Genomic DNA, 23,012 nt, shown 5'->3' with positions numbered 1-23,012 from the left:
GTGGGAAAGCCATTGGAATTCATAGAATCCTGGAAGAGACCAAAGGCCGTGTAGGCCACATTAAACTACCCTCCTCCCTGCTCCAGGTTGCGCCAGCCAGCAATTGCCCTTCAGAAATGGTCTGGCAGCAGAGCAAATTGCTCCCGAGATGATTCAAGCAAGGGAGTCAAACCACACACCAGTCAAGTGGCAAACAAACCAAGATTGCCAGTCAATGGATGGAACTTTTCTTCTTAACCCCCAATATGGCAGTCGTCCTGAGCAAGAACAAAACGAAACCTCATCCACTGAGGGTTGCTTCAAATCCTTCAAACCTTCCTCTGCAGGAGACACTTTCATCTAGGAATTACAGACCAAGCGTGCGTATTTTCCAGGGACAGTCCCGGGCTTACAGAAGCCAGCCCGGTTTCTGATTTGATCCTGGAATATCCCGCTTTTCCTTAGAACATCCCTATTTTCATCAGAGGGTAGGGTTGGCATACGTCCGGATAGAAATCGCTGAAATGTCCGGGGAAATCTGGCAATGAATGAAAACTCGAGAACTTTGCCCAAAAAAAAGCTTGACAACTTTTCTGCCTGGATTTTCAGTCTCTGAAATATGGCAACCCTAGTATGTGACCCCTGAGCCAAGGAGATAGTAAGTGTACAACCTTTAGAAGACATCCGAAGGCAACCCTGTATAGGGAAGTTTTTAATGTTTAATTTTTTATTATTTTTTATATATGTTGGAAGCTGCCCAGAGTATGGAACGGGACGTCCCTATTTTCACTGGAGAAATGTTGGAGGGTATGTGGTGGTGGTTGTTTCAAATTCTTCTCGTTAGATAAGTTATGCATCCATGCAATTGTTTCAGTTACGCTTCTTTGGCAGTACAATTCTAGCCTACTGGGCCTCTGGATGGGCTTGTAAAAATAAATAAATTATGATGTCATTGTGACTATTTTGCTAATTCCTCTTTGCTTTCTTCCCTGTAGGTCCCCAGTGCTATGCCTTGGTGGATCTGATAGGGACATGTTGGCCTCACAGTGCAGCAGGACAGATGGTGGCCCGCCCCTGTCCCGAGTATTTCTTCGGAGTGCGATACAACACTTCAAGTAAGCCGGAAGAGGGGGGCTGCAAGGGGGGCACCTCGAGATAGACAGATCAGCCTATTTTCATTCGTGGGCTGGAGATTTGACACGTTGCCTTCGGTTCCTTTAAGCAAAAGTTTGCAAAAAGTACTCAGTGGGCTCACATTTTTCCTGCAATTTCTAGACACAGATCCAAGAGGTTTTTCCATTTGTCCCACCACTTTCCCCAGGAAAATCTGTGGTTTACTGTTGAATCAGAACAAATGTCAATCAGGTTTACTGCAGATTGATGTTTGTTCCGATTCAGCAGTAACAGAGGGTTTTCCCGGGGAAAGAGGCGGGACAAAAGAAAAACCTCATGGATCTGCGCCTACAAATGATGGGACAAAGGGGAGTGTGAATGAGCCCAATGTTGCCTCTTAACAGAGATGAAGAAAGGGAAGAACCCCAGTGATGATAGTGTCAGAAGCTCAAATTCTGCAGTTAAATGTGGTGATAGTTATGAATTAGAACAACATGTTACCCTTCCAGGATAAGATGCTAATGTCTCTGATGCCCATGGTTGTGGTTGTGGAAGATTTTATTTACTAGTGCTAAAAGGGATATTTTGTCATCTTGGCTATTCCTCATGGAGATTTATTTATTTTTTTAGTAAGAAGCCTTTTTGTGAGGCTGACCAAGTTGAGATTTGCAGAGTTTTGTCCTGGGGGCAATTTTCAAGGCTGGGAAAGATGCCTACATTTGTTCCACATTACAGTACTGACATAAATGTGACGTACACATTAGTGGCTTAAATCACAGAGAAAATGCAGGGATGTCTTTACCCGACGTGCATTACCTGATTTGTTTTCCCACGCTTGCAAACACACGCCCTACACAAATCCTATTCAATAAAGCTGTCATCAGCGCATGCACAATGGCTGCTTCAAATTGTACACACCTCAGCATAACTGCAAAATGAACGGAGCAGACGTTTTCAAATCGGATAGAATCTAGCATGAGGGAAAGCACATCAAACAGGAGTATTTCTCAAGGAACTACACGATAGATGTGGGTTGTGACTAACATCATGTGCATGCCCCTTCAAATACTAGCAGTGAGAGTGCATGGGAGCCAGAGTAAACCAGAATATGTACACAACCGAAGTCCTCCTTTTTGTTAGCGCCAAATACGTATCCTTGCAGCCGTTTCTAAAAAGAAAGAACCATACATTGTGGGGAGTGGGAATGGCCAGGAACAGAGAAATGGGGGTGAGAAGTGTCAAGCCTGTTAAGTTGTGGGTGAACATATCAGACGACACAGCGATTCTTCAAACAGCTCTTCTTTATTCAGAGGCCAGAACAGAACTGAACTGAAGAGCTCAGTCAGCCTGCTTATATAGAGATCCAGAACAACGTAACTGTAGCAACTTTCTAAAACTATCCAATCACTGAACATGACTTTCAATCCTTCATTTGCATAACTATCTACAGTATCCCCCTGCTGGCCCAGGGTGAGAACTTCAGTACATAACAATGCCTAACTCCAAAGCAACTCCACGGGAGTGTAACCGCTTCGGTTGCACTGTGTGCAGAGCTTCTGGGGCGAAACAACAGGTACTGCAACTATGATGTCCAACGGAAGGCAAGAGGTGGGGGGGCGGATTTTGGCACACTGCACAGGGTGGCACTGAAATTTGAGGCACCAAGGTCCACCACTGCTTAACCCTTTCCACACCTACTCCCCCCCCCCACTGCTCCTCCCGCTCACTGTGGCAGCAGGGTTCAAAATGCATGTTTGAATTGGGGATGCCCCTGGTGTGTGGGGTGTGTGTGTGTCTCAGGCAGGGAAACAGCAAGTACAGAAAGGAGCTCCCTTCTTCCACTCCTCCTGCCCCGTACTTCTGTGTTCTAAATTTCCATCTTAAAAAATAAAAAAGAGGTCACTGCACTAGTATTAACATGTAACGTGCACATTGAATCACGGGGATCTTCTATACTGCCTCCTCAGTGGTTGGATTATGCTGACCTCTTTGCAGACTTTTCTGCTTGATTTCCAGCTTGTTAGGAAGAGCCATGGTCCTGGCACAACCCTGAACATCATGCTGGGGAAGAAAGCAGGCCATCTTCCTGCTCTCTTTGGATGGTGTCCTATTTTTCCAGTTCAGTTCTTTTGCACTTTGTTGTGTTAAGCACTGCTAGGAATTGGGGGGGGGGGGCAGGGAGCAGGAATAAAAACTGGGAGGGGCAAGGGGCCTTGGCAAGCCTCATGTTGTCCACTGCCACCATCTTGATCACCAGCATCACATATCCTCCAACATGTTGCATCCCAAAACCGGGGCATGCGCCTTTCTGTCTGCGCTCCCTTTGCAAGTCGCGTGACCCGTGTGAGATCGCAAAAGCGCTTTTCCGGTACGAGATCTCGACACAAAATCATGTGATATCATGGCACCCAAAATGGCCGCCATGCTCTTGTGGGGGTGGGTGAGAAATGGGATGTCCCTATTTTTCCAGGGCACTTTGGGGTATGGGATCAGGGGTTCAAGTTGGTTGGGCCTAGTGGCAGGAATACTGCCTGCCGCACACTACCTTTGAGTCGAAGCCAAGCCCTTGCCAACACTGTAGGAGCTAAATGGCAGAGACAGCAGGATGCCTCACCACCCTGCTTATTTGAAGTCTATCCACATTTCACTTGGCTTGCTCTGCCGAAGCAGCTATGGCTTATCACCCTTCCAATCTGACCTGACAGCTTTGATTTGAAATGAGTGGGAATAGCCTCATAGTTTCTGAGGGGATGAACGGCCAGCAATGAAGCTGTCATGTGAGCAAAAACGATCCTGTCACACAGTTTCAACAAAGGTTTAGCTTTCCCCTTTCCCTCCTTTCTCCTGTCAAGAGGGAAAAGCAATGCATGTGTGTGGCCCCCCCCCCCATCTCGTTCTCCAGGGGCTAAAGCTTATTAAGACCTTGACTTGCCACAGCCATTCCCATCTTTGCTAAGGTTATCTGCAAGACTCCTGAGGAAAATAAAATGGGCCAAGAAGCTCTGAGGAATTCACCAAAGCTGGGAGAAAAGCTCAACCCCAGGAGCGCAGGCCCAGCACAGATACAAGAATCACCTCAGAAATCTGTCTCAGGTTGTCTTTCTAAGATTCCCTGTCTAAGATTGTGAGTTTAGACAAGAGCTGAAAGCTGAGGCTAGGAGAAATGGCAAGGTGGTGTGAAGATAGACTGCTGGAGACTATGGAGGGTATGATGTATATGGGACATGCGAGTGTCGTGGCAAGATCAAATGCAGAAGAAACTTCCTGTCCTTCTTGCACCGCAATATAAAGGTGTGCAGTTTCTTCACCCTTCCTCCTCACCTTGCCCTCACTTGGAACACTTTGAGTACTTAGGTTGTGTAAAATGCAGTAATTTCTAATGTGGCTATTTTAGTAAAGTGGTTTTTTCCAGGGGGAAGGCCATCAATAGAGTTCCTTGACACCCCTTTGCAGCCAGCACAAGTTCATCCCAAAATATGAATGCAAGGTCAAGGGTGAAGCCAGCAGGCGCAAATCCAATTTTCTCCATCTTATCCATGGTTATGTCACAGGCCAATTGTGTAAGAACTTTGCCCAATTTGAAAACACCCTCTGATTATGTGTAATCCAATTCCGCTGCTGCTCAGACCACCTTTGTCCTAAAGAATACTAGATTGGGCCAAATTACATGTTCTGTATCAACTGTGTTTTTCAAATTGCGTTCTGAACGGAGCGGGAGGCGCTTTCAGCAGACAATGACTGCAGAAGCATCAAAGACTGACTTGGCTGCGAAAACTCATCAAACATCAGAGGCTGGGCTTTCACATTATCTCAAGAACAATACTTTTCACTGAGTGCACTGCAGCTGAGTGGCTCGAGTTATGAGACACTCAGGGATACATGTGCGTGTAAGCCATAAGTCTTCAGCCTGAATTTGTAACATCTTGTTTTATTGTTTGGGGGGTGGGGAATGATTAAGAAGGAGCTTACCATATTTTTCGCTCCATAGGACGCACCCGGCCATAGGATGCACCTTGTTTTAGAGGGGGAGAAGAAGAAAAAAAATTGTCCCCCTCTCTGCTCAGCTCACCCCTTCAGCGAAGCGGCAGCAGAAATGGAGCCCCTTCCATTTCTCCTCCCACTTTGCTGAAGGGGCGCTGCACAGCTCTCCCTCTCTGCTGAAGCAAGGAGAGTCTTGCTCTCCCGGCTTCAGCAAAAGGAACCCAAGCCTTCAGAGCACAGTGCGAGTTCCCACTGTGCTCCGAAGGCTTCAGGGATAGCCGCCTGAAGCCTTTAGAGCACAGTGGGAACTTGCGCTGCGCTCCAGAGGCTTCAAGCGGCTATCCCTGAAGCCTGGAGAGCGAGAGAAGGCACTGACCCTTCTCGCTCTCCAGGCTTCAGCGAAAGCAACGCGAAACCTCCGGAGCGCTTCGGAGGTTTCGCATTGCTGTTGCTGAAGTCAAGGAGCCTGCATTCGCTCCATAGGATGCACACACATTTCCCCTTAATTTTTGGAGGGGAAAAAGTGCGTCCTATAGAGCGAATAATATGGTAATTTGCAAATGGGTCAGTGAGATAATCACAAATGCGTCTTTGTCAGCAATTTTATTTCCTTATTGGGTTTTTCATGGAATGGGTAGATCAGGATTATAGGGCGCAGGGATACGGGCTGGAATTTTGAGGCCAACATTGTTGTGTGGACAGTACCAATTTTTTTTTAAAATTATAGACATGTAGAGTCATCTAGCCCATCCACTTGCAATGCAGGAACCACAGCTAAAGAAATAGAATCAAACCTGCATGCATGTGAAGCACTGACCCCGCCGTAAACACCCACCTGGAAACACTTAAATACCACAGTTTGACACAGGTAGAGAGTGCCATTCGAAAGCTTAACTTCTGTAACAGGGTGGGGAATCTGTGGCTCTCCAGATGTTGCTGGACCCCAACTCTACAAGTAGCCAGCAAGGCCAATGGCCAGGGATGATGGAAGTTGTAATCTGATAACATCTGGAAGGCCAAAGGTTCCCCACCCTTGTTCTATAGACTAACAAGATAATCCTCAGCAGTGAGGAACCTGTAGCCCTGAACTACATCTCCCAGCATCCTTCACCATTGGCATCACTGGTTGGAGCTGATGAGATATGGAGTCCAGCAACTCTGTAGAGCAGAAGACTCTTAATCTCAGGGTTGTGGGTCCAAGCCCCACGTTGGGCAAAATATTGCTGAATTGCAGGAAGTTGGACCAGATGACCCTCATGGTCCTTTCCAACTCTACGATTCTATGATTCTATGACTATGTTCCCCACCACCTGCTACACATGTTTAAAAGGTAAAGGGACCCCTGACCATTAGGTCCAGTCGTGACCGATTCTGGGGTTGCGGCGCTCATCTCGCTTTATTGGCCGAGGGAGCCGGCGTACAGCTTCTGGGTCACGTGGCCAGCATGACTAAGTTGCTTCTGGCAAACCAGAGCAGCGCACGGAAACACCGTTTACCTTCCCGCCAGAGCAGTACCTATTTATCTACTTGCACTTTGATGTGCTTTCAAACTGCTAGGTTGGCAGGAGCAGGGACCAAGCAACAGGAGCTCACCCCGTTGAGGGGATTCGAACCGCCGACCCTCTGATTGGCAAGTCCTAGGCTCTGTGGTTTAACCCCCAGCGCCACCCATGTCCCTGTGCTATGCATGTTTATTCAGAGGCAAATCCCACATTGTTCAGTAGGGCTTCCTTAGTGTTCACAGAACTTCAGGCTGGTTCAAATAAGAAAGCCAGGGATTGTTTTGCTTGTTCTGTCAGCATATCTTGTTCTAGCCCTCTTATTGGATAGAGAGAGGCAACTGAGGCCTCAGGCAACTGATTCCTGTGTCATGAAATGGCAGCAAATTATTAGTTGTTTGATTTATTATCATTGTACTTTGATAGTCAGCGACAGGGAGAGATTCCTGTGGGACTGTATGCCTCAGGTACGAAAATAACTTGGCTAACCTTGAGTACTTAAGGTTAGACATGCTGATGATTAAGCAGTATACAAAGGCCTTAAATATTATAATAATACCTAATTAAGGGGGTTGGGCAGAGGCACCATTTGCTGTTGACCTCAGGCCTGGAGGGCTGGCCACCGCTGCGACTTCAACGAGTCTCTCACATAGCTTGTGTCACACTCACAAGACCTCTCTCAATCTCTTCGTCTGCATTTTTCTTTTCCAGACAATGTGTACAGAGAATGCTTTGCAAACGGGAGCTGGGCAATCCGTGTGAATTACTCCCAGTGTCAGGAGATCCTCACCGAGGAGGTATGAAGTGCCATACATTTCAAGTAGGGCTATATTTCATTATAAAGCGGCCATACCGTGCCTCACTACCACCTGAGTAACACAGTCCCTGGGATTCTCTATATAAAGGGCCAGATTAACTTTCACAACTTCCCTCAAAGAAATTGCCCTACTCAAATATTAGTCCTACACGGACTCATTGAAATCAAGGAGCATGGCTAACTTGGTCCATTAATTTCAGTGGCTCTACTCTGAGCAGGGTTACTACTGGATGCAATCCTCTGAGAGTATAACTTTACCTGTGTTCTTATCTTGTGAAGTGCCCCGAGCTCTTAGAATGAAGGGCAGTATATAAACGGAATAAATAAATAAAATTCACCCTGGCTTTTGCTTCCCGGGATCCACCTCCTTTTTTGTTGTTCTTGTTTACGAGTCTAGACTGTTCCATTTTAGTTCGGAACTGTTTTATTTGTCTTCATAATTGTATGACTATATTGTTGTAACCTGCCCTGGGACCTCATGATGAAGAGCAAGTAAGAGATCTTATAAATAGAATAAAGTTGAAGCCGAGATTATACCTGCTGGCTTTGCTTTAGCTCTAAAGCTGAATGACCCAAAAGTTGGGGTACTGATTCTGGTTTTATTGATGCCTTTTAATCTCCATGGATATATCAAGTGAGTATGCAAAGGAGACTTTCCCAATGAACTAAGCTCTACAGATCAGATCTGTCGTCTTCTCTCTCTGTTGCTCTTAATAGTACCCAGAATGTACCACTTTGCCACGCCTCGTAGTGGGGTCATCTCAGGCTTGTGGTCACCTACTAAACCTTCTGATTTGGGTCCCTACTCTCAAGCCTGGCCCATGGATTCTGCCATGGGGCAGAGTGTCACTGCAGCTGCGTAGCAACAGCCAGTGGCTGGTGCATATATTTCCTGACTATGCAGCTTATACGCACGCATGTGTGTTTAGTGGAGGGGCACGAGAAGGAGGTGTGCAAGGAGTTTTCATGGTGTAGCCATTATCTGGAAAATCCCAGAAGGCTGTCACTTAATTAGAATTTAGAAAAGGTTCCTGGAAACATGATATATCCGCAGCGGCAATTACATTTGACTGTCCCTGGGGGCTTGGGTTGAAGTCGCAGGAGAGGGGGGCTGGATAATTAAATTAGCCAACTGTCTTGCTGTGAAGCTTGCATCCATTCTGTGAATTAGCAATTAATGTTGGGGGGGGTGGAGAGAGAAATAGCTGTGCCCCCCCCTTTGTGAGAGGACAGTAGCATCTTAAACATCAGAAGGCTGCAAATTGTTTTTCCCCACATTGTACTCGGTTCCACATCTCTGAGGATCCCTCCTTCTACAACAGGATGGTCCAAGGCACAGCCCAGGAGCCACATGTGGCCCTTGAAGCCTGCTTTGGTGGCCCTCAGCAACATTTGACACCCCTGCCCAGTAGTGCTGGGCTTTGGTAAGTGAGTGCTGGGCTTTGGGAAACAGGCATAAGGCTCTGATAGGGTCATAGGGTCCTCCTGCCTCCTTCCCAAATCCTAGTTAGCACTTTCCAAGCTTTGGGAAGTAGATGAGATGGTCTAGGACCCTGACAGAGTCTTGCACCTCCATCCCAAAGCCCAGCAACCTCACTTAGCCAGCTTTCGAAAGGTGGCACAAAGGCTGGAGGAGGGCACCCAGTTTTGACCTTGCTTCCCCTTCCCCTGGTGCGACAAGGCACTGTGTGGCCCGCAGGTTCCATGTCAAAGTACTCTGTCCACTTGGCTGGAAAAGGCTGCCCTGTTCTACAAGCACTTTCATGTGACAAGACATAATGCTGTTACAGGCTGAATGAATGTGACAGACCAGACCAGCTGACCAGTCAGCTTCTGGGCTGCTTCCTTTTCCTATATCTCGCCTATCAAGTCCAAATGCTACTCTTAGAAAAACATTTCTGACCCTACAAGTGTCCCTATTTTCCAGGGACGTCCCTGAATTAGAGAAGCCATCCCAGTTTCTGATTTGATGTTCCACTTTTCCTTAGGATGTCCCTATTTTCATTGGAGAAATGTTGGAGGGTATAGAATTATCCAACCCCCGGGCCGTCTGAAGGCAATCCTGTTTAGGGAAGGGTTTTTTTAAAAAAAAATGTTTAATGCTTTATTATGTTTTTATGTATGTTGGAAGCTGCCCAGAATGGCTGGGGCAACCCAGTAAGATGTGTGGGGTATAAATAGTAAAATAATCATTATGGAATGTGACGTCCCTCTTTTCATTGTTGGAGGGTATGGCCAGTGTGGTGTAGTGGTTAAGAGTGGTAGACTTGTAATCTGGTGAACCGGGTTCACTTCCCCACTCCTCCACATACAGCTGCTGGGTGACCTTGGGCTAGTCACACTTCTCTGAAGTCTCTCAGCCCCACTCACCTCACAGAGTGTTTGTTGTGGGGGAGGAAGGGAAAGGAGAATGTTAGCCGCTTTGAGACTCCTTCAGGTAGTGATAAAGTGAGATATCAAATCCAAACTCTTCTTGTTGTTGTCTTCTTCCATCGATCATTGTGCACAGTTCTTCTCAGACCCTCTGATGCTCAGTATCCCTGGAGCTTGCCATTACTTAGTAAAACCTATGGGAAGATGGTTCAGGAGTGGCAAAAGGAAGCATCTTATTCCCACGCATGTAAAGAACAGGAAGAATGGTTGTAGCTCAGTGGTAGAGCACATGTTTTTTATGCAGAAGGTTCCAGATTTCAGTTCTTGGTGTCTCTAAGAGGGCTGGGAAGATGTCTCCCTCCGAAACTATAGAGAGCTGCTGTCAGCCAGTATAGACATCGCTGAGCTATGTGGACCAATGGTTGGGCTCAGTATAAAGCAACTTCTTGAACTGACTACCACTTATGCTGCTCCTTATAAAAGATTGTTAGCTAAACCCAGAAGAGGAGGAGGAGGAGGAGGAGATCATTTCACAGATGATCTAAAGGTCAGCATGACGATAAAGGAGCTAAAGGGACCTGTGGTTCTCATGATGTTGCTAAGAGTCCGTTTCCCACCAATTGCAACCAGCGTTGCCCATGCTTAGGACTGATGGGAGTTGTAGTCCAGCAATGCCTAGAGGGCACCAGATGTACCCATCTCTGGTTTGAGGAAAGGGAAAGCATTGGATTCAGGGTAATGGCTAAGCAGATTCTCGTTTTTTAATGGAGGCTGCTTCCACCACTGACAAGTGAAAGAAAGTAAGACTATTGTGGCATTATCTTTGAAAAGGTCTGAAGGAATTGGACTGCAAATGATAGTTACTATACTATTGTGGCCCAATGCTGAACCTTTTCCTGCCTTTCCCCATGCAGAAGAGAAGCAAGTTGCACTACCATGTTGCTGTCATCATCAACTACCTTGGGCACTGCATTTCCCTGGCAGCACTGATAGCTGCTTTCATCCTCTTCATGCGCCTGAGGTGAGTCAGGCCAAAGGGCCCATGAGATCATTTGAAGCAGCCCTCGCCTGCCTGCCACTGGCCAGATGTTTACACACTACACGGCCATGCTAGCTGGGGTTGATGGGAGTTGAAGTCCCAAAAGCATTTGGAGGGTGTGACAGGCTGGGGAAGGCTGATCTAAAAATTAAAGAGAGGTAGGGACAAGGCAGTAACATGCGAGGGGAGGGGTTCTGCCTTGAGAGTGGGGCAGTTCATCCTTTGGGCCTATGCTGCCATTTTGCACGCTCTTTTCTTTTCTCCTCCAGGAGCATCCGGTGCCTACGAAACATTATCCACTGGAACTTGATCACTGCCTTCATTTTGCGGAACGCCACGTGGTTCGTGGTCCAGCTCACCATGAATCCAGAAGTCCATGAAAGCAACGTGGTAGGTTCTCCTCAGCCTGGCCTCAAATCTGGTGCTAGTAATTTGGCTTGGATGCCTGCTGGACTTTGAAAAACAAAACAAAAAAAACAAGGGGGATCGAGAAACTTTCCCCATGATTTTTGAGGCGACTGCTTCTTGATCTGTTATATGAAAGTCAAGCCTTGAAAACATACATCTCTATCAGGGTCTCCAGCTGTTTGTGGACTACAATTCCCAGCATCCCTGACCACTGGTCCTGCTAGCTAGGGATGATGGGAGTTGTAGTCCAAAAAACAGCTGGAGATCCAAGTTTGGGAAACCCTGATCTATATGTAAAGCCCTAAGATATTGTGAGCTGGTGATGATAGGGTTGCCATATTTCAAAAAATAAAAACCAGGACACCCTAAAAGTTGTTGAGCTTCCCCCCACAAAAAATACCAAAAAAACACACTTTCTCAATTGACTTGCCTAAGATCCAGAACAAAATGCTGCTTTTTGGAAATCCCCCCACTCCGATGTCAATTCCTCATTTGAAATCCCTGTAATGTATGGAAAAATCCAGACATATGGAATCTCTAGGTGATAAGGCCTCTGGCAAGGGGCTGGAGCTGAGTGGTAGAGCATTTTGCAACATGCAGAAGGTTTCAGGATCACTTCCTGGCTTCTCCAGGTAGGCCTAGGAAGAAATGCTACCAATTAGTATATAGACCAACATGATCATGATCACTTTGCTTTAGCACCTTGAAAACATTGGCATGTCTTTAAGAGTTTGAAAGATCCAGCTGATCAGGCCCATAAACCTGTCAGATATTTGCAAGTTAAACTGCAGAGTATTTCACCATGACCGGTCCTACAACCAAAAATGAAATTCTAATCCTGGTATCTCCTTGTTTGATTTGTTAGCAGAAGCTAAGGTAGCCTGGCTGAGGCTGGGTGGAATTGCCGCCCCTAATTTCTAGAGGGTGCCATGTTGTTGAAGGCCGAGCCAAGGAACACTTTCAAGTCTGTTGATCTGAGCTACCCGGCAATTGAGGTTCAGCCGAGGTTTCCTTAGTGTGTGAAAAGGAAGTTGAATTTCCATGAGCTCTAGCATCTTGAGAGTGATGCCGTAGCTTATTTGCAGATGAGTTGAGCTATCTTGCAGTTGGCTTTGCTTCAATCTGAAGGGTTGGGAATTTTAAAGCCGAAGGATGGAGCCTCCGCCTCACTGTTTATGAATGTTCAGCCGTTAGCAGGCGAAAGGGGACGATGCTAAGCTGTTCAGAGTAGCTGTGTCCTCATAGAGGTAGGGTAGGCTTGCTTGTGGCTAGGATTGTGGGGAGCTGTTTCCTCTTAATTCATCCATTCTGCCTGTTCCTCACCACACACAGCCCTGGTGCCGCCTCGTCACAGCTGCCTACAACTACTTCCACGTCACCAATTTCTTCTGGATGTTTGGCGAGGGCTGCTACCTTCACACGGCCATTGTCCTCACCTATTCGACAGACAAGCTGAGGAAATGGATGTTCATCTGCATTGGCTGGTGTGAGTGGCAAGGAGAGGGGTGGCTGTAGCATATCCTGCAGGGTAGCCAGGCGACAAAGGGATAGCTCAGAGTATGAGACTCTCCACCTCAAGGTCGTGGGTTTGAGTCCCATGTTGGCCGAAAGATTCAAGGGGGTTGGATTAGACTCAGGACTCTGCTGATGTTCAGGAGTACTTTTTTGTTTATCATGTATACCTTTTCAGAATCTGAAAGCACATTCTGGAGTTAAGCCATAAGGACCCAGTGTGCCTTTGTTATACTCTCAGAGGCACCATCATGCATTCTAGGATGGGCAACAGGGCCTGAGGCTGAGCTGCGATGATTCCAGGGGCACAAATTAACCTATTCGCTCTGCAGATGCTCAGAAGCACTCTCATTCTCACTCATTATAGGAGCACTGAGCCCTCACACAAGAAATAACAGGCTCTGCGTCTGAGCTTAGGAAATAGCACTGTGATAGTTTCGCTCGGTATGGGTGGGTCCCTGAGCTGAGGCCACATATCCCATTTGCTCCCCCAACTACCACAACCCCTTGCCTTAATGCCAGGTCATTCCTCACCAGATGCCCTGAGACCCGTCTTTGCTTTCATCCACAGGCATCCCTTTCCCCATTATCATCGCTTGGGCCATTGGGAAACTCTACTATGACAACGAGAAGTAAGTCAGCCCTAGTCTCTCTCCCTCTCTCTCTCTCTCTCTCCCCCATCCTGCTTTTCTGCTGCTATGGTAATGGCTTCTAGAGCAGGCTTGCACAGCCTTGGAGTGGGTGCTACGGGGAGAGATCTGGGGGTGGAAGGAGGGAAGCTCTGCTGGCATTTCTCTGCTTTCCACAAAGGCAATCAGGAGCAGACTTGGGGGTGATTTTAGCAGACGAGCAAGAAATCAGGAGTGGCCTTGCTTACAGGCAGGCAGTGTTCTTCCCCCACTCTGCCAACTACCACCCCAACCACCCATGAACCAAACAAAAAGCTCTTTACCTGCACCAAGAATGTGGATCAGTGGCTCTCAAACATTTTGGAGGCCACAGCTCCTTTCATTCCATAAACTCACCCCCAGGGCCCCCTAACCTATAAAAAGCACTACTCAGAATAGTGAAATGCACCACTCACCAAGGGAGATGATAATGCAATGAAATTTGAAACAGTGGCAATTAATTGCACGTGCAAAGTCCAATTACTTAGTTTAATTAATCAGCAAAACTGATGAATGCTTGATCCAGTGATACCAGCTTTTCAAAGTCTGATAGTCATTTACATCTCCAGCACTCCCTGCCACCTTTTGGCACCCTGCTAAGTAATCCTGCCATCCGGGGGGGGGGGGGTAGTACCATCCACTTTGAGAACCTTGGATGTAGGTGCTTAAATTTCAGGGATCTCCTACTCCCAATGGATAGGATTAGTTCAGGGAATGGAAACCTCTGACCGGTGGGCCAGTTTAGGCATTCCCCATTAGGCCCATGAGGCTGTTCTGCCAAGCCCACCTGCCCTCCACCTGATATCACATGTCAGGTGTGAGGCAGGTAAAGCAACTGCTGGGCCGAAAAGAAGCCCATAGGATCAGTGGCACCTGCAAAGACCTGTGTAGAGTGAGTGCCCTGCTTGGCTCTCTCCTAGCACCAACAATCAGCTGGCCGTCAGGGCTTCGAGGGCCGTGTATCTGTTGCACTGGCTCCCGGTGGAGTATCAGGTCAGGTTTAAGGTGCTGGTTTTGACCTTTAAAGCCCTTTGTGGCTTAGGGCCCTCGTAGTTACGGGACTGCCTCTCCTGGTATGCCCCGCAGAGGACCTTAAGGTCCATGAATAATCATAGTTTAGAGGTCCCAGGCCCTAAGGAAGTTAGATTATCCTCCACCAGGGTCAGGGCCTTCTCAGTGATGGCTCCGACCTGGTGGAATGCTCTGTCCCATGAGACCAGGACCCTGCAGGATTAAACTTCCTTCCGCAGGGCCTGTAAGACAGAGCTATTCCACCTGGCTTTCAATTTGAACTTAGCCTGATCTTTTATTCCCCTTCTTTCCCTTCCCCTCCCCTTTTTATGAAGATTACCCGCTCTGGGATCCCACAGCTAATTCTCCCCTGGTCTCTTCACTGGCCCAAATAGGACTAATTTAGCCAGCTAGCCCTGGTGATCATCTAATGTTTATTGGATGGATTTTCCTTCTAAATTGATTTTTTAATTCTGAATTTATTGTTATTCACGTTTTATACTGTATTTTATGCTGTTTTTTTGTTGCATCAATTAAGTGTTTTAAATTTGTTGTTAGCTGCCCTGAGCCCAATTTTCTGAACTGGGAAGGGTGGGGTATAAATAAAATATTATTATTATTATTATTATTATTATTATTATTATTATCCACCCAGGGCAAAAGCAACTCACCTGACATGATTATGATGTCAGGTGATTGGCAAGTGGGCGGCCCCTTGTGGGAGTGTTGCAAGCAACTTAGAACCAGGAAAACAGTGCAGGAGTGGAAGGGGATTAACCCACTCTTTTCCCAAGCGCTGCATTTCAAACCCAGCTTGCTCTCCCCACCCAACCCCTGCAGCTACTTTTATAAGAAACAGAATTTTTGAAGAAGCTAGAGGTCCCACCCCAAATTTCCTAACATCTCTGCGTCCTTTGGCCCTTCGTAGTGGGTTGAGCAGAGGTGAAGGAAGGAACGTTCAGCGCGCTCCCCGATTCTCTGTTCTGTAGCTAGAAAAAGTAGACTAAAATAGGAAGATTCAGCAAATCTAGACAAATTTGCACAATTTATGGAGGTAGCAGAATTAAACTACTTGGTGATTTATTTTTTTAAAGTGTAAACACAGCACTGGGCATTGCTAATGAAACACCATTGTGGGAGCCCCCCCCCCCCAGTTAAAGCAGCCTGGGATTTAATGAGAGGGTCTTATGCCTTTCATTCTGGGCCCTTGATCCTGCTTTCCCAGTGACTTGCTAATGGAGGACATAGCAGCCCCCTGGCAAGTTGCTTCCATGGCCATTAATCATGCAGGTGAGCAGGATTGATTTGGGCTGGCCGCCATTTGCCTTAATTATCAGCCATGACTTCTCACTTTCAAGCTAAGTCCTGGCTGTGGCTATGGCTGAAACCAGTCACCACCCTCTTGTTTGGGGTTCCGAGCCACTTAGAAAGGTCTTCTTGGCGGGTTTTTAAAAAATTGTTCTTTCCCCTGACACCTTTCCCTGCCTTTCTCAGCAACTATAGTCTTGAGGGGTGGTGAGTGGTGACAGTAACTCAGATTATGAGGTTCAAGCTGGGCGATGCAATAAATGCATGGTTTCTTGTGTCTTGCTTAAGGAAGGAAAGAAAGAAAGAAAGAAAGAAAGAAAGAAAGAGAAAATAAATAGCAGGAATGAGACAGTGGGCCTGATCAGGGTAGTGGTACCATGCATGGTAGAGGGTGGTTTCATTTTCTCTCCCAACTCCTCCTTCCCAACTGCACTGGTTTCATTTTCTTCCCGAAAGCTGCTATTTGTTTTGACAGGGAAGCCTGACATTGGTGATAGCAGCTGTTTCTTTCTGGAAGCAAACAGCAGTATTGGGGTGTAGGGGTGTGGGTGATAATTTTCATTGGGACCATGGCATGGGAGGAAGGGTTAAAAACCTCCCCTTCTGACATTTCCTGACACTTACCTATCCCTAAATATGCTGGCTGTTTGTTTTCATCAAATAGATGTGTGTGAAATGTGCCGTACGTTTTTCATTTTATACAGTTTAGGTCATGGTCTTCCAGCCTTGAAGCTCTTCTTCCTCATCCTACATGTGTTAGGAGGAGGTTTTGGCCAAGGAAAAGCACTCTGCCCAGGCCCAGAGATGCTCTTTCTTTATTATAGCCTGCGTCAGAAATGGATTTAAGGCCTGGACTCTGGTTCAGCTTCAACCGTGGATGAAGTTAAATCCTCACTGTGGTTTCTTTGTGCTCTGCATTCTGAATTACAGGTGCTGGTTTGGAAAACGAGCAGGGATTTATACTGACTACATCTACCAAGGTCCCATGATATTGGTGCTGTTGGTAAGAGCGGAAGTCCCTTCCTTCCCACTCTCAATACTTTTTCGGGGTACAGTGGGGGGGGGGGGGAGGCTGCTTTTGCAGCTAAGGTGATGTAAGAACAAAAGAGGCCAAGACTCCAGTACCTTTTCATAATTGTGCAGAAATGGGAGCATCAGCAGCAAAAGCTGATCATAGGGGCCAGACTGATCCGTCAGTGGGAAATTCTGCACTAAAATTTCCTATTCTACCCAAATACAATAGCTCTGTCATTCTCTTGCATCTGGTCCTTCTGGAAGTAACCCCCTTGCAGTTTTGCAGTTTTTTGCAGAATGCCTAGGAGGGACACTTTTTAAATTTATTTTCAGCCAAACAAGATGTGATGCAAGTCATGCATGAAGTTAAACCAGTCCTGAAAGTTTCATCTTCACACATCTTAGATGGGAGGGAACTAGAGGCGTCACCTTGGGCTGAAGATTAGGGAGGCCCAGCAGCATGGCACACACGTGACATGGCATGCCTGTGACGTCACATGCCCAACATGCACATAGTTGCAAGGAGGCCTTGCCCAGTGCCGCGCAGCTTCAATGGCCCCGGTTCCTCCTCTCTCACACTAGGAGGAGCTTGCCTTTGATGCTGTGCTGGCTCAGCTGTTTGGCCTCCTCCACCCCCTCAACATTTGCAGGGCTGAGACCCCTGCTAAGGAATATTGAGGGGCATGACAACAGTCTGCCCCCTAGAGTCAGCACTCCTGGAAGGGACTCTGAATTTGATCACTGCTTTTTTCACTTATGGTGGGTGGGGGGGGATACTGGCTCCAAGCGTATCTTCCCCTGCAGGGAAAAAAGTTTAAAGGGGACAATTTCCATAAAGGCTGACTCCCTTTGGAATAAAAATTGTCCAGACTCGTAATTATTATTCAAAGCTTTACGAACCAAACTTCTTCAAAAGCAGGTACAAAAGAATTAATGGTACACCCAGAACGTTGTATAAAGCATGTACATATCCAAGAATATATTATTAAATATATAATTACAACCAGAGCTGAGATCAGTGCTCTGTCTTTCCCATAGCCTGCATTACACTGCATCCAGCCTGGAGAGGCTTCTTATCACATCCTTCTCTCACTATGCCTGGGAACAAAAGGCAACCCCCTTCAAAATGGCAGATTTGCAACTGAATACCTTAATCATGTGATCTAAAGTTAAACACTCACATGAGTGCTAGCAGAGAACAACAACAGTTAATTATCAACCCAGCTAAAGGCTGAGAGAGAGCTTCCTTCTAGCCAGTGGAATTTTCCGATGTTACACCCTTACCAACATGCATACAGGCGTTCTGCATTTCAGTGTGTGATTAAACAATTAGCACTCCACACCTAGGGTGGCCTGATGCAAAGGAGGGGACTTGCACCTTTAATAAGTTGCATAGCAAAGGGAATTTTCAGCCGATGGAGCCTACGTGACAAGCTCCACCTGCTGAAATAAACAACTATTAAAGATGCTGGAGGCCCCCATCCCTGTTTTGTATTTGACCACCTGATCCACATCAAATTCAGACATGGTTTTTAAATTTAAAAAAATAATAATCCAAAGGTTTCCTGCATCACATCTAATTGGGCTCTTCCTTCCATCTATCCCTCCCACTCTTCCTTTCCTTATTGCTTTTGCCATCTTGGCACAATTTCTATCTTGCACGAGCTCAACACTACCACCGGCACCGCTACCAACTGAACACAGCACAATTCGCACACCTCCCCTGCCTCCAGCAAATTTGTTAATGATGTTATTTGATGAGGATAATAGCAGCCACTATCAGGCAGCCTAGGCTGATGCAGAGGCCTGGGGGGAAAGTCGGAGGCGATTTGTCTAGTTAGAGGGCCTGCCGCGCCGCCTGAGGAGACTGCTGCCGCCTCTGCCCTCTGGGCAGCTACTTTGTAACACTTCCTGAATCCTCATGCCTAATTTCCCCCAGGATTAGTGCTTCTGGAGGAGGCCAGAGAGCGAAAGAAGGCATGAGGGTTCCTCGTGTGTTATCTGGACAAACGTTAAATCAAAGCAGCCTCTCTCTGGGAGAACTTTCGGGCTGGGCTGGGCTCGATCCCATTCTTCCATCTCGATCCCATTCTCTCTTTGTCAGAGACAAAGTGAAGTAGGGTCTTCATTACTTTTTCAGAAACCCTGAATCACCTTCCAACATTCCTTTGTTATGTTAGAAGAGGCCATTATATATATATATATTGCCTTTTCTTCTTCTTTTTTAAAGCACTCACCTGCTCGCTGCAGGCAACAAGGAACTCCACGTAGGTGAGGGGGCTGGTGCAGGAAGGACAGATCCCTCCATCTCTCCTTCTGTTCGTCTGCTTGATAGACAGCAACTTTTGAACAAGCCCACAAAGAGGCTAGCAGCTTGCGTTTCCATCTTGGTTGCACAGGAGGGGCGTTCTACTGGCCTCTTAGCAGACTAGTACAGTCATACCTTGGGTTACAGATGCTTCAAGTTGCGTTTTTTCAGGATACGGACCGCCAAAACCCAGAAGTACCGGAACAGGTTACTTCCAGGTTTTGGCGGTCATGCATGGGCAGAAGCGCTAAATCACACTTTGCGCATGCGCAGAAGTGCCGAATCGTAACCCGCGTGTGCATAGACGCGGGTTGCGAATGCTGCAGATTGCGAACGTGCATGCCACATGGATCACGTTCGCAACCCAAGCGTCCGCTGTAACTTTGGCTTATTGACAAGGCTGGAGTAATACTACAGTGCTTGCTATAATAAAAAGCAAGCCAAATGCATAAAAACACTCCTGATGGGTTTTGTGGCATTACTATAGAACTCAGAAAGCTCCATTTCATATATAGGTGCGATCCATTTCACATGCTGATCTCACTCCCAAAACACAAACGTAAAAGTGTGTGGGTTTTTGTGTGTGTGTGTACATATAATCTTGTTATGAAGACATACGGAACATTTTGAGAACTTTCCCAGCAGGGTGTGGCAGCAGGGTGTGTCTACTCAGAAGTAAGTCCTGCTGAATTCAATGGGACTTAACTCCCAGATAAGTGGGTTTGGGATTCCATAGGCTTTTAAACACATAGTGTGAACCTGACTTGAGAAGTACAAGGTGAGTGAAATGATGAAAATGAGGGCTGCTTCTCAGGTAAAGGAATCCAGTTCTCAAATGTTCCTCCCATGGAAGGAGGTCCTTTTTTTAAAAAAAAAAAAAAAGCAAGAGATGCATCTTTCTTGTGACACGCTTCCCCCCTAATTGTTTCCAGCGTTTTGAAAACTGGTTTAAAAAGTGCTGCAGGGATTTCTTGGGAGTGGGGTAGAACTTATATGAGTTGGTGATGTTGAGGCAATAGTCATTGGGCATCCCCCATAACCAGCTTCTCCCCAGCTCTCTCTGGGGATCTGCAAAACCATTTTATTTTTTACTCCTTGAGGCAGGAATATATATATATATGGGCTGTCAAGCCCACTCCTGCAACTCTTAAAATGTTAGATCTGTCTTTACTTATAGCTGTGGGCCAAAACAATAGGGTTCGACAAATACAAAATGCTGCAAGTGGAATGAAATGTCATTGACCTAATTTATCAGCAAAACCATCAATCACATTTGCTTTAACAAACTGCTCTGCAACAAGAAGTAATTCAGCATTTGCTGGCAGGCCAATAAAACAACCCAAGCTTGAAATGGGAGGAAACCCTCTACATCTCTAATCTTCGCAAACAGTGGACAGTCCAAACTGTAAGGAGAGATGGAGCTTCTGCTGCCAATGAAACAGATTTCAAACGGCCACATACAAATTTCTGTGGCCTGATCAGTAAATAATTTTACTGTACAACTACCTTGCTTTTCATAAAGGAGCTTGGCATATTTTGGGGAGACAGATCAATTATCTGAGAAGGGTTTATTTTGCATCACATCCAGAATGTGGTTGTCACTATCCCCCAAGTCCTTATTTACACTCCTAAAAAGCATTGACTCCAAAGTCCAACTAAGCTCTGAAGACTTTTAAAGCAAGATTAGATTTCAGATTAATATTATTCTGTCAGATGAAATAATGGCCATTTGTTTTTGCAATACCTGAGAGAGTAGCTCCCCCTAGTGGAAGAGAGAGTAAACTGGACAGGAAATGTTACTTCTGTTGAAATATCCATTCAGGTGGATCTCAAGCACAGACTGATTTTGAAAACTTGCCCTAGAGAACAGGTGTGCACCACCCTGATTGGGGGTGTGTGTGACAAAATGTCATTTTGCAGTGGTGATGGAGGCATTTCTTTATACACTTACTCCATCACTTAATCTCGTTTCTGTGTCTATTCCAGATCAACTTTATCTTTTTATTCAACATTGTCAGAATCCTGATGACGAAGCTTCGGGCCTCGACCACCTCAGAGACAATACAGTACAGGTATCAGTGCAAGAGCACAGGTGGGGAATGGGTGGCCAGAGTTTATGACAGGGATTATGCTAAACCACTGTTCTGACTCCTCAACTCAAATATATTGTGCAAATTGAGCAGGTTTCTATTATTGCTTTGCAGAATTTATTGATTCTGTTAACCGTAAGAGTACTGAAGAGAAGGCCCACTTGCCCTCCCTAGCTACAGAAAGCCCTGCTCATCAGCCCTTTTAACTTTTAAAAGGCACGAGTCTGGTAACCCAGATGCAGGAAGTAAGGCTCAGGGCTTACTCTGAGCCAGAGGTCAATTCTAGAATCTGCTCTGAACCAGGATCAACCCTCTCCCGCTTGGACTACTGCAATGTGCTCTACGCAGGACTACCATTGAAAGTGACTCGGAAACTACAACTAATCCAGAATGCAGCTGCTAGACTGCTGCCTGAGATATATCATTTTCAAGTGTTGTTCTTCGTAGGTTCCCTGCATAAGCACACTAGGAGAAGTTCTAGCTATCCTTCTATTTGCTGCTATAGATTCCCATTTGCAGGAAGTGGCTTTGGAATATATATATATATATATATATATATATATATATATATATATGAATTCAGGAATGTGATCCTCGCCTCAGTCCACCCTTTGGACTCTACCACCTCATTCCCACTTCATTCTGCTACATGTGTAGATCTAACCCTAACCATTGGCGAGGGGACACTGGGGTGCCGGTCTGGAATTGGCTTGGATTTTAACTCCTGTGCTGTTCCTTCAGAAAAGCTGTGAAGGCTACCCTTGTGCTCCTTCCTTTGCTGGGCATTACCTACATGCTTTTCTTCGTCAACCCCGGTGAAGATGAAATATCCCGGGTAGTCTTCATCTACTTCAACTCTGTCTTGGAGTCCTTCCAGGTATGGAAAACCTTGTGGAAACTACATTTGGGGTTAGGGGTGTGAAATCCATACAGAATCTTATAACTTGAAATTGCTTGCAATAACTTCAGTGTATTTATTTTAGATGTTGTTTTAAATCACATTATCCCCACCCACTGGCGATTCCAAACTAGGGCTTCTGTTGAACATATATGTGTTTTAGAAAGGGGGGGGGGGACCACACTGAGATATCAAAATCGGCAGCATGAAACTTCCTTAAAATTCACTTGCAAGGCTTATCTCCCAATTTCATATGGAAAACTTGTAGCAAAAACAAAAAAATACTTAAATCTGATTTGGGAATTTGTTTTGTTTTGGCTCTGGTAGAATCACTGCATGCCCAGCTCCAGGGACTATTTACTAACCTCATCATGTTCCTCCTCTTCTTCCCAGGGCTCTAGGAAACCTGTTTGCATGGTCCAGATTTCAGCATTGTCTTTGCAAAGTAATGAGATTGTGCTGTTGAGCATGCAAATATTTCATTATGTGAAGATTGCATCTCATTCCCCACTCTGTGTCTATTCTCTCTCCCCACCCCACCCCCAGCCCATCTCCCAAACATCTTGGATTATAAGGCAAGGTTTACAGATCAAAGCATCTGGCACTTGCCTTTTAAAAATGGAAAATAGCTCCATAGGAAGTGCCCAAAGGAAACACGGTGCAAAAGGCTGCGGTTATTTCTCTCTTTCTCAAAGCTTGACTATGCTATTCTTTCTTCTCTAATCAGGGCTTTTTTGTCTCTGTCTTCTACTGCTTCCTGAACAGTGAGGTGAGCCAGGGTTGGGGAATGAGTGGGCAGAGATGGGGGAGGCTTGCTGGGTCTCAACTTGCATGCTGCTCAGTCTATCATACAGCCTTTTGAAAAACAGATGAATCGCCAGATCAAGGGGTTGGCACAGGGGCAAGATCAATTACTATGGGCAGAGACAAATCATCCCAAAGCAGAGGATGAAACCTCATGCTTAGGAGAACAGGATGACAGCAGAACTGGTGC

At 46.2% G+C, this 23,012-nt stretch overlaps 1 protein-coding gene across 6 annotated transcripts in view; it reads left to right on the top strand.

Annotated features, from left to right (window-relative positions):
- The window catches only part of LOC307200324 (corticotropin-releasing factor receptor 1), a 59,695-nt gene that overhangs the window by 31,186 nt on the left and 5,497 nt on the right, over window positions 1-23,012 (top strand). The window contains exons 3-12 of one of the 6 annotated variants that reach the window (XM_079948854.1): window positions 975-1,094; window positions 7,284-7,369; window positions 10,677-10,783; window positions 11,071-11,191; window positions 12,542-12,695; window positions 13,293-13,353; window positions 16,639-16,711; window positions 21,017-21,102; window positions 21,862-21,997; window positions 22,746-22,787. In XM_079948854.1, the coding sequence (XP_079804980.1) occupies window positions 1,040-1,094; window positions 7,284-7,369; window positions 10,677-10,783; window positions 11,071-11,191; window positions 12,542-12,695; window positions 13,293-13,353; window positions 16,639-16,711; window positions 21,017-21,102; window positions 21,862-21,997; window positions 22,746-22,787 (921 nt within the window). In that variant the 5' untranslated portion in view covers window positions 975-1,039. The other 5 variants (XM_079948856.1, XM_079948855.1, XM_079948852.1 and 2 more) reach the window with 5 other exon arrangements.

The sequence above is a fragment of the Podarcis cretensis genome (genome assembly GCF_951804945.1).
Source record: "Podarcis cretensis genome assembly, chromosome: 13".
Classification (NCBI taxonomy): domain Eukaryota; kingdom Metazoa; phylum Chordata; class Lepidosauria; order Squamata; family Lacertidae; genus Podarcis; species Podarcis cretensis.
This window is presented reverse-complemented; position numbering and strand designations above follow the sequence as displayed.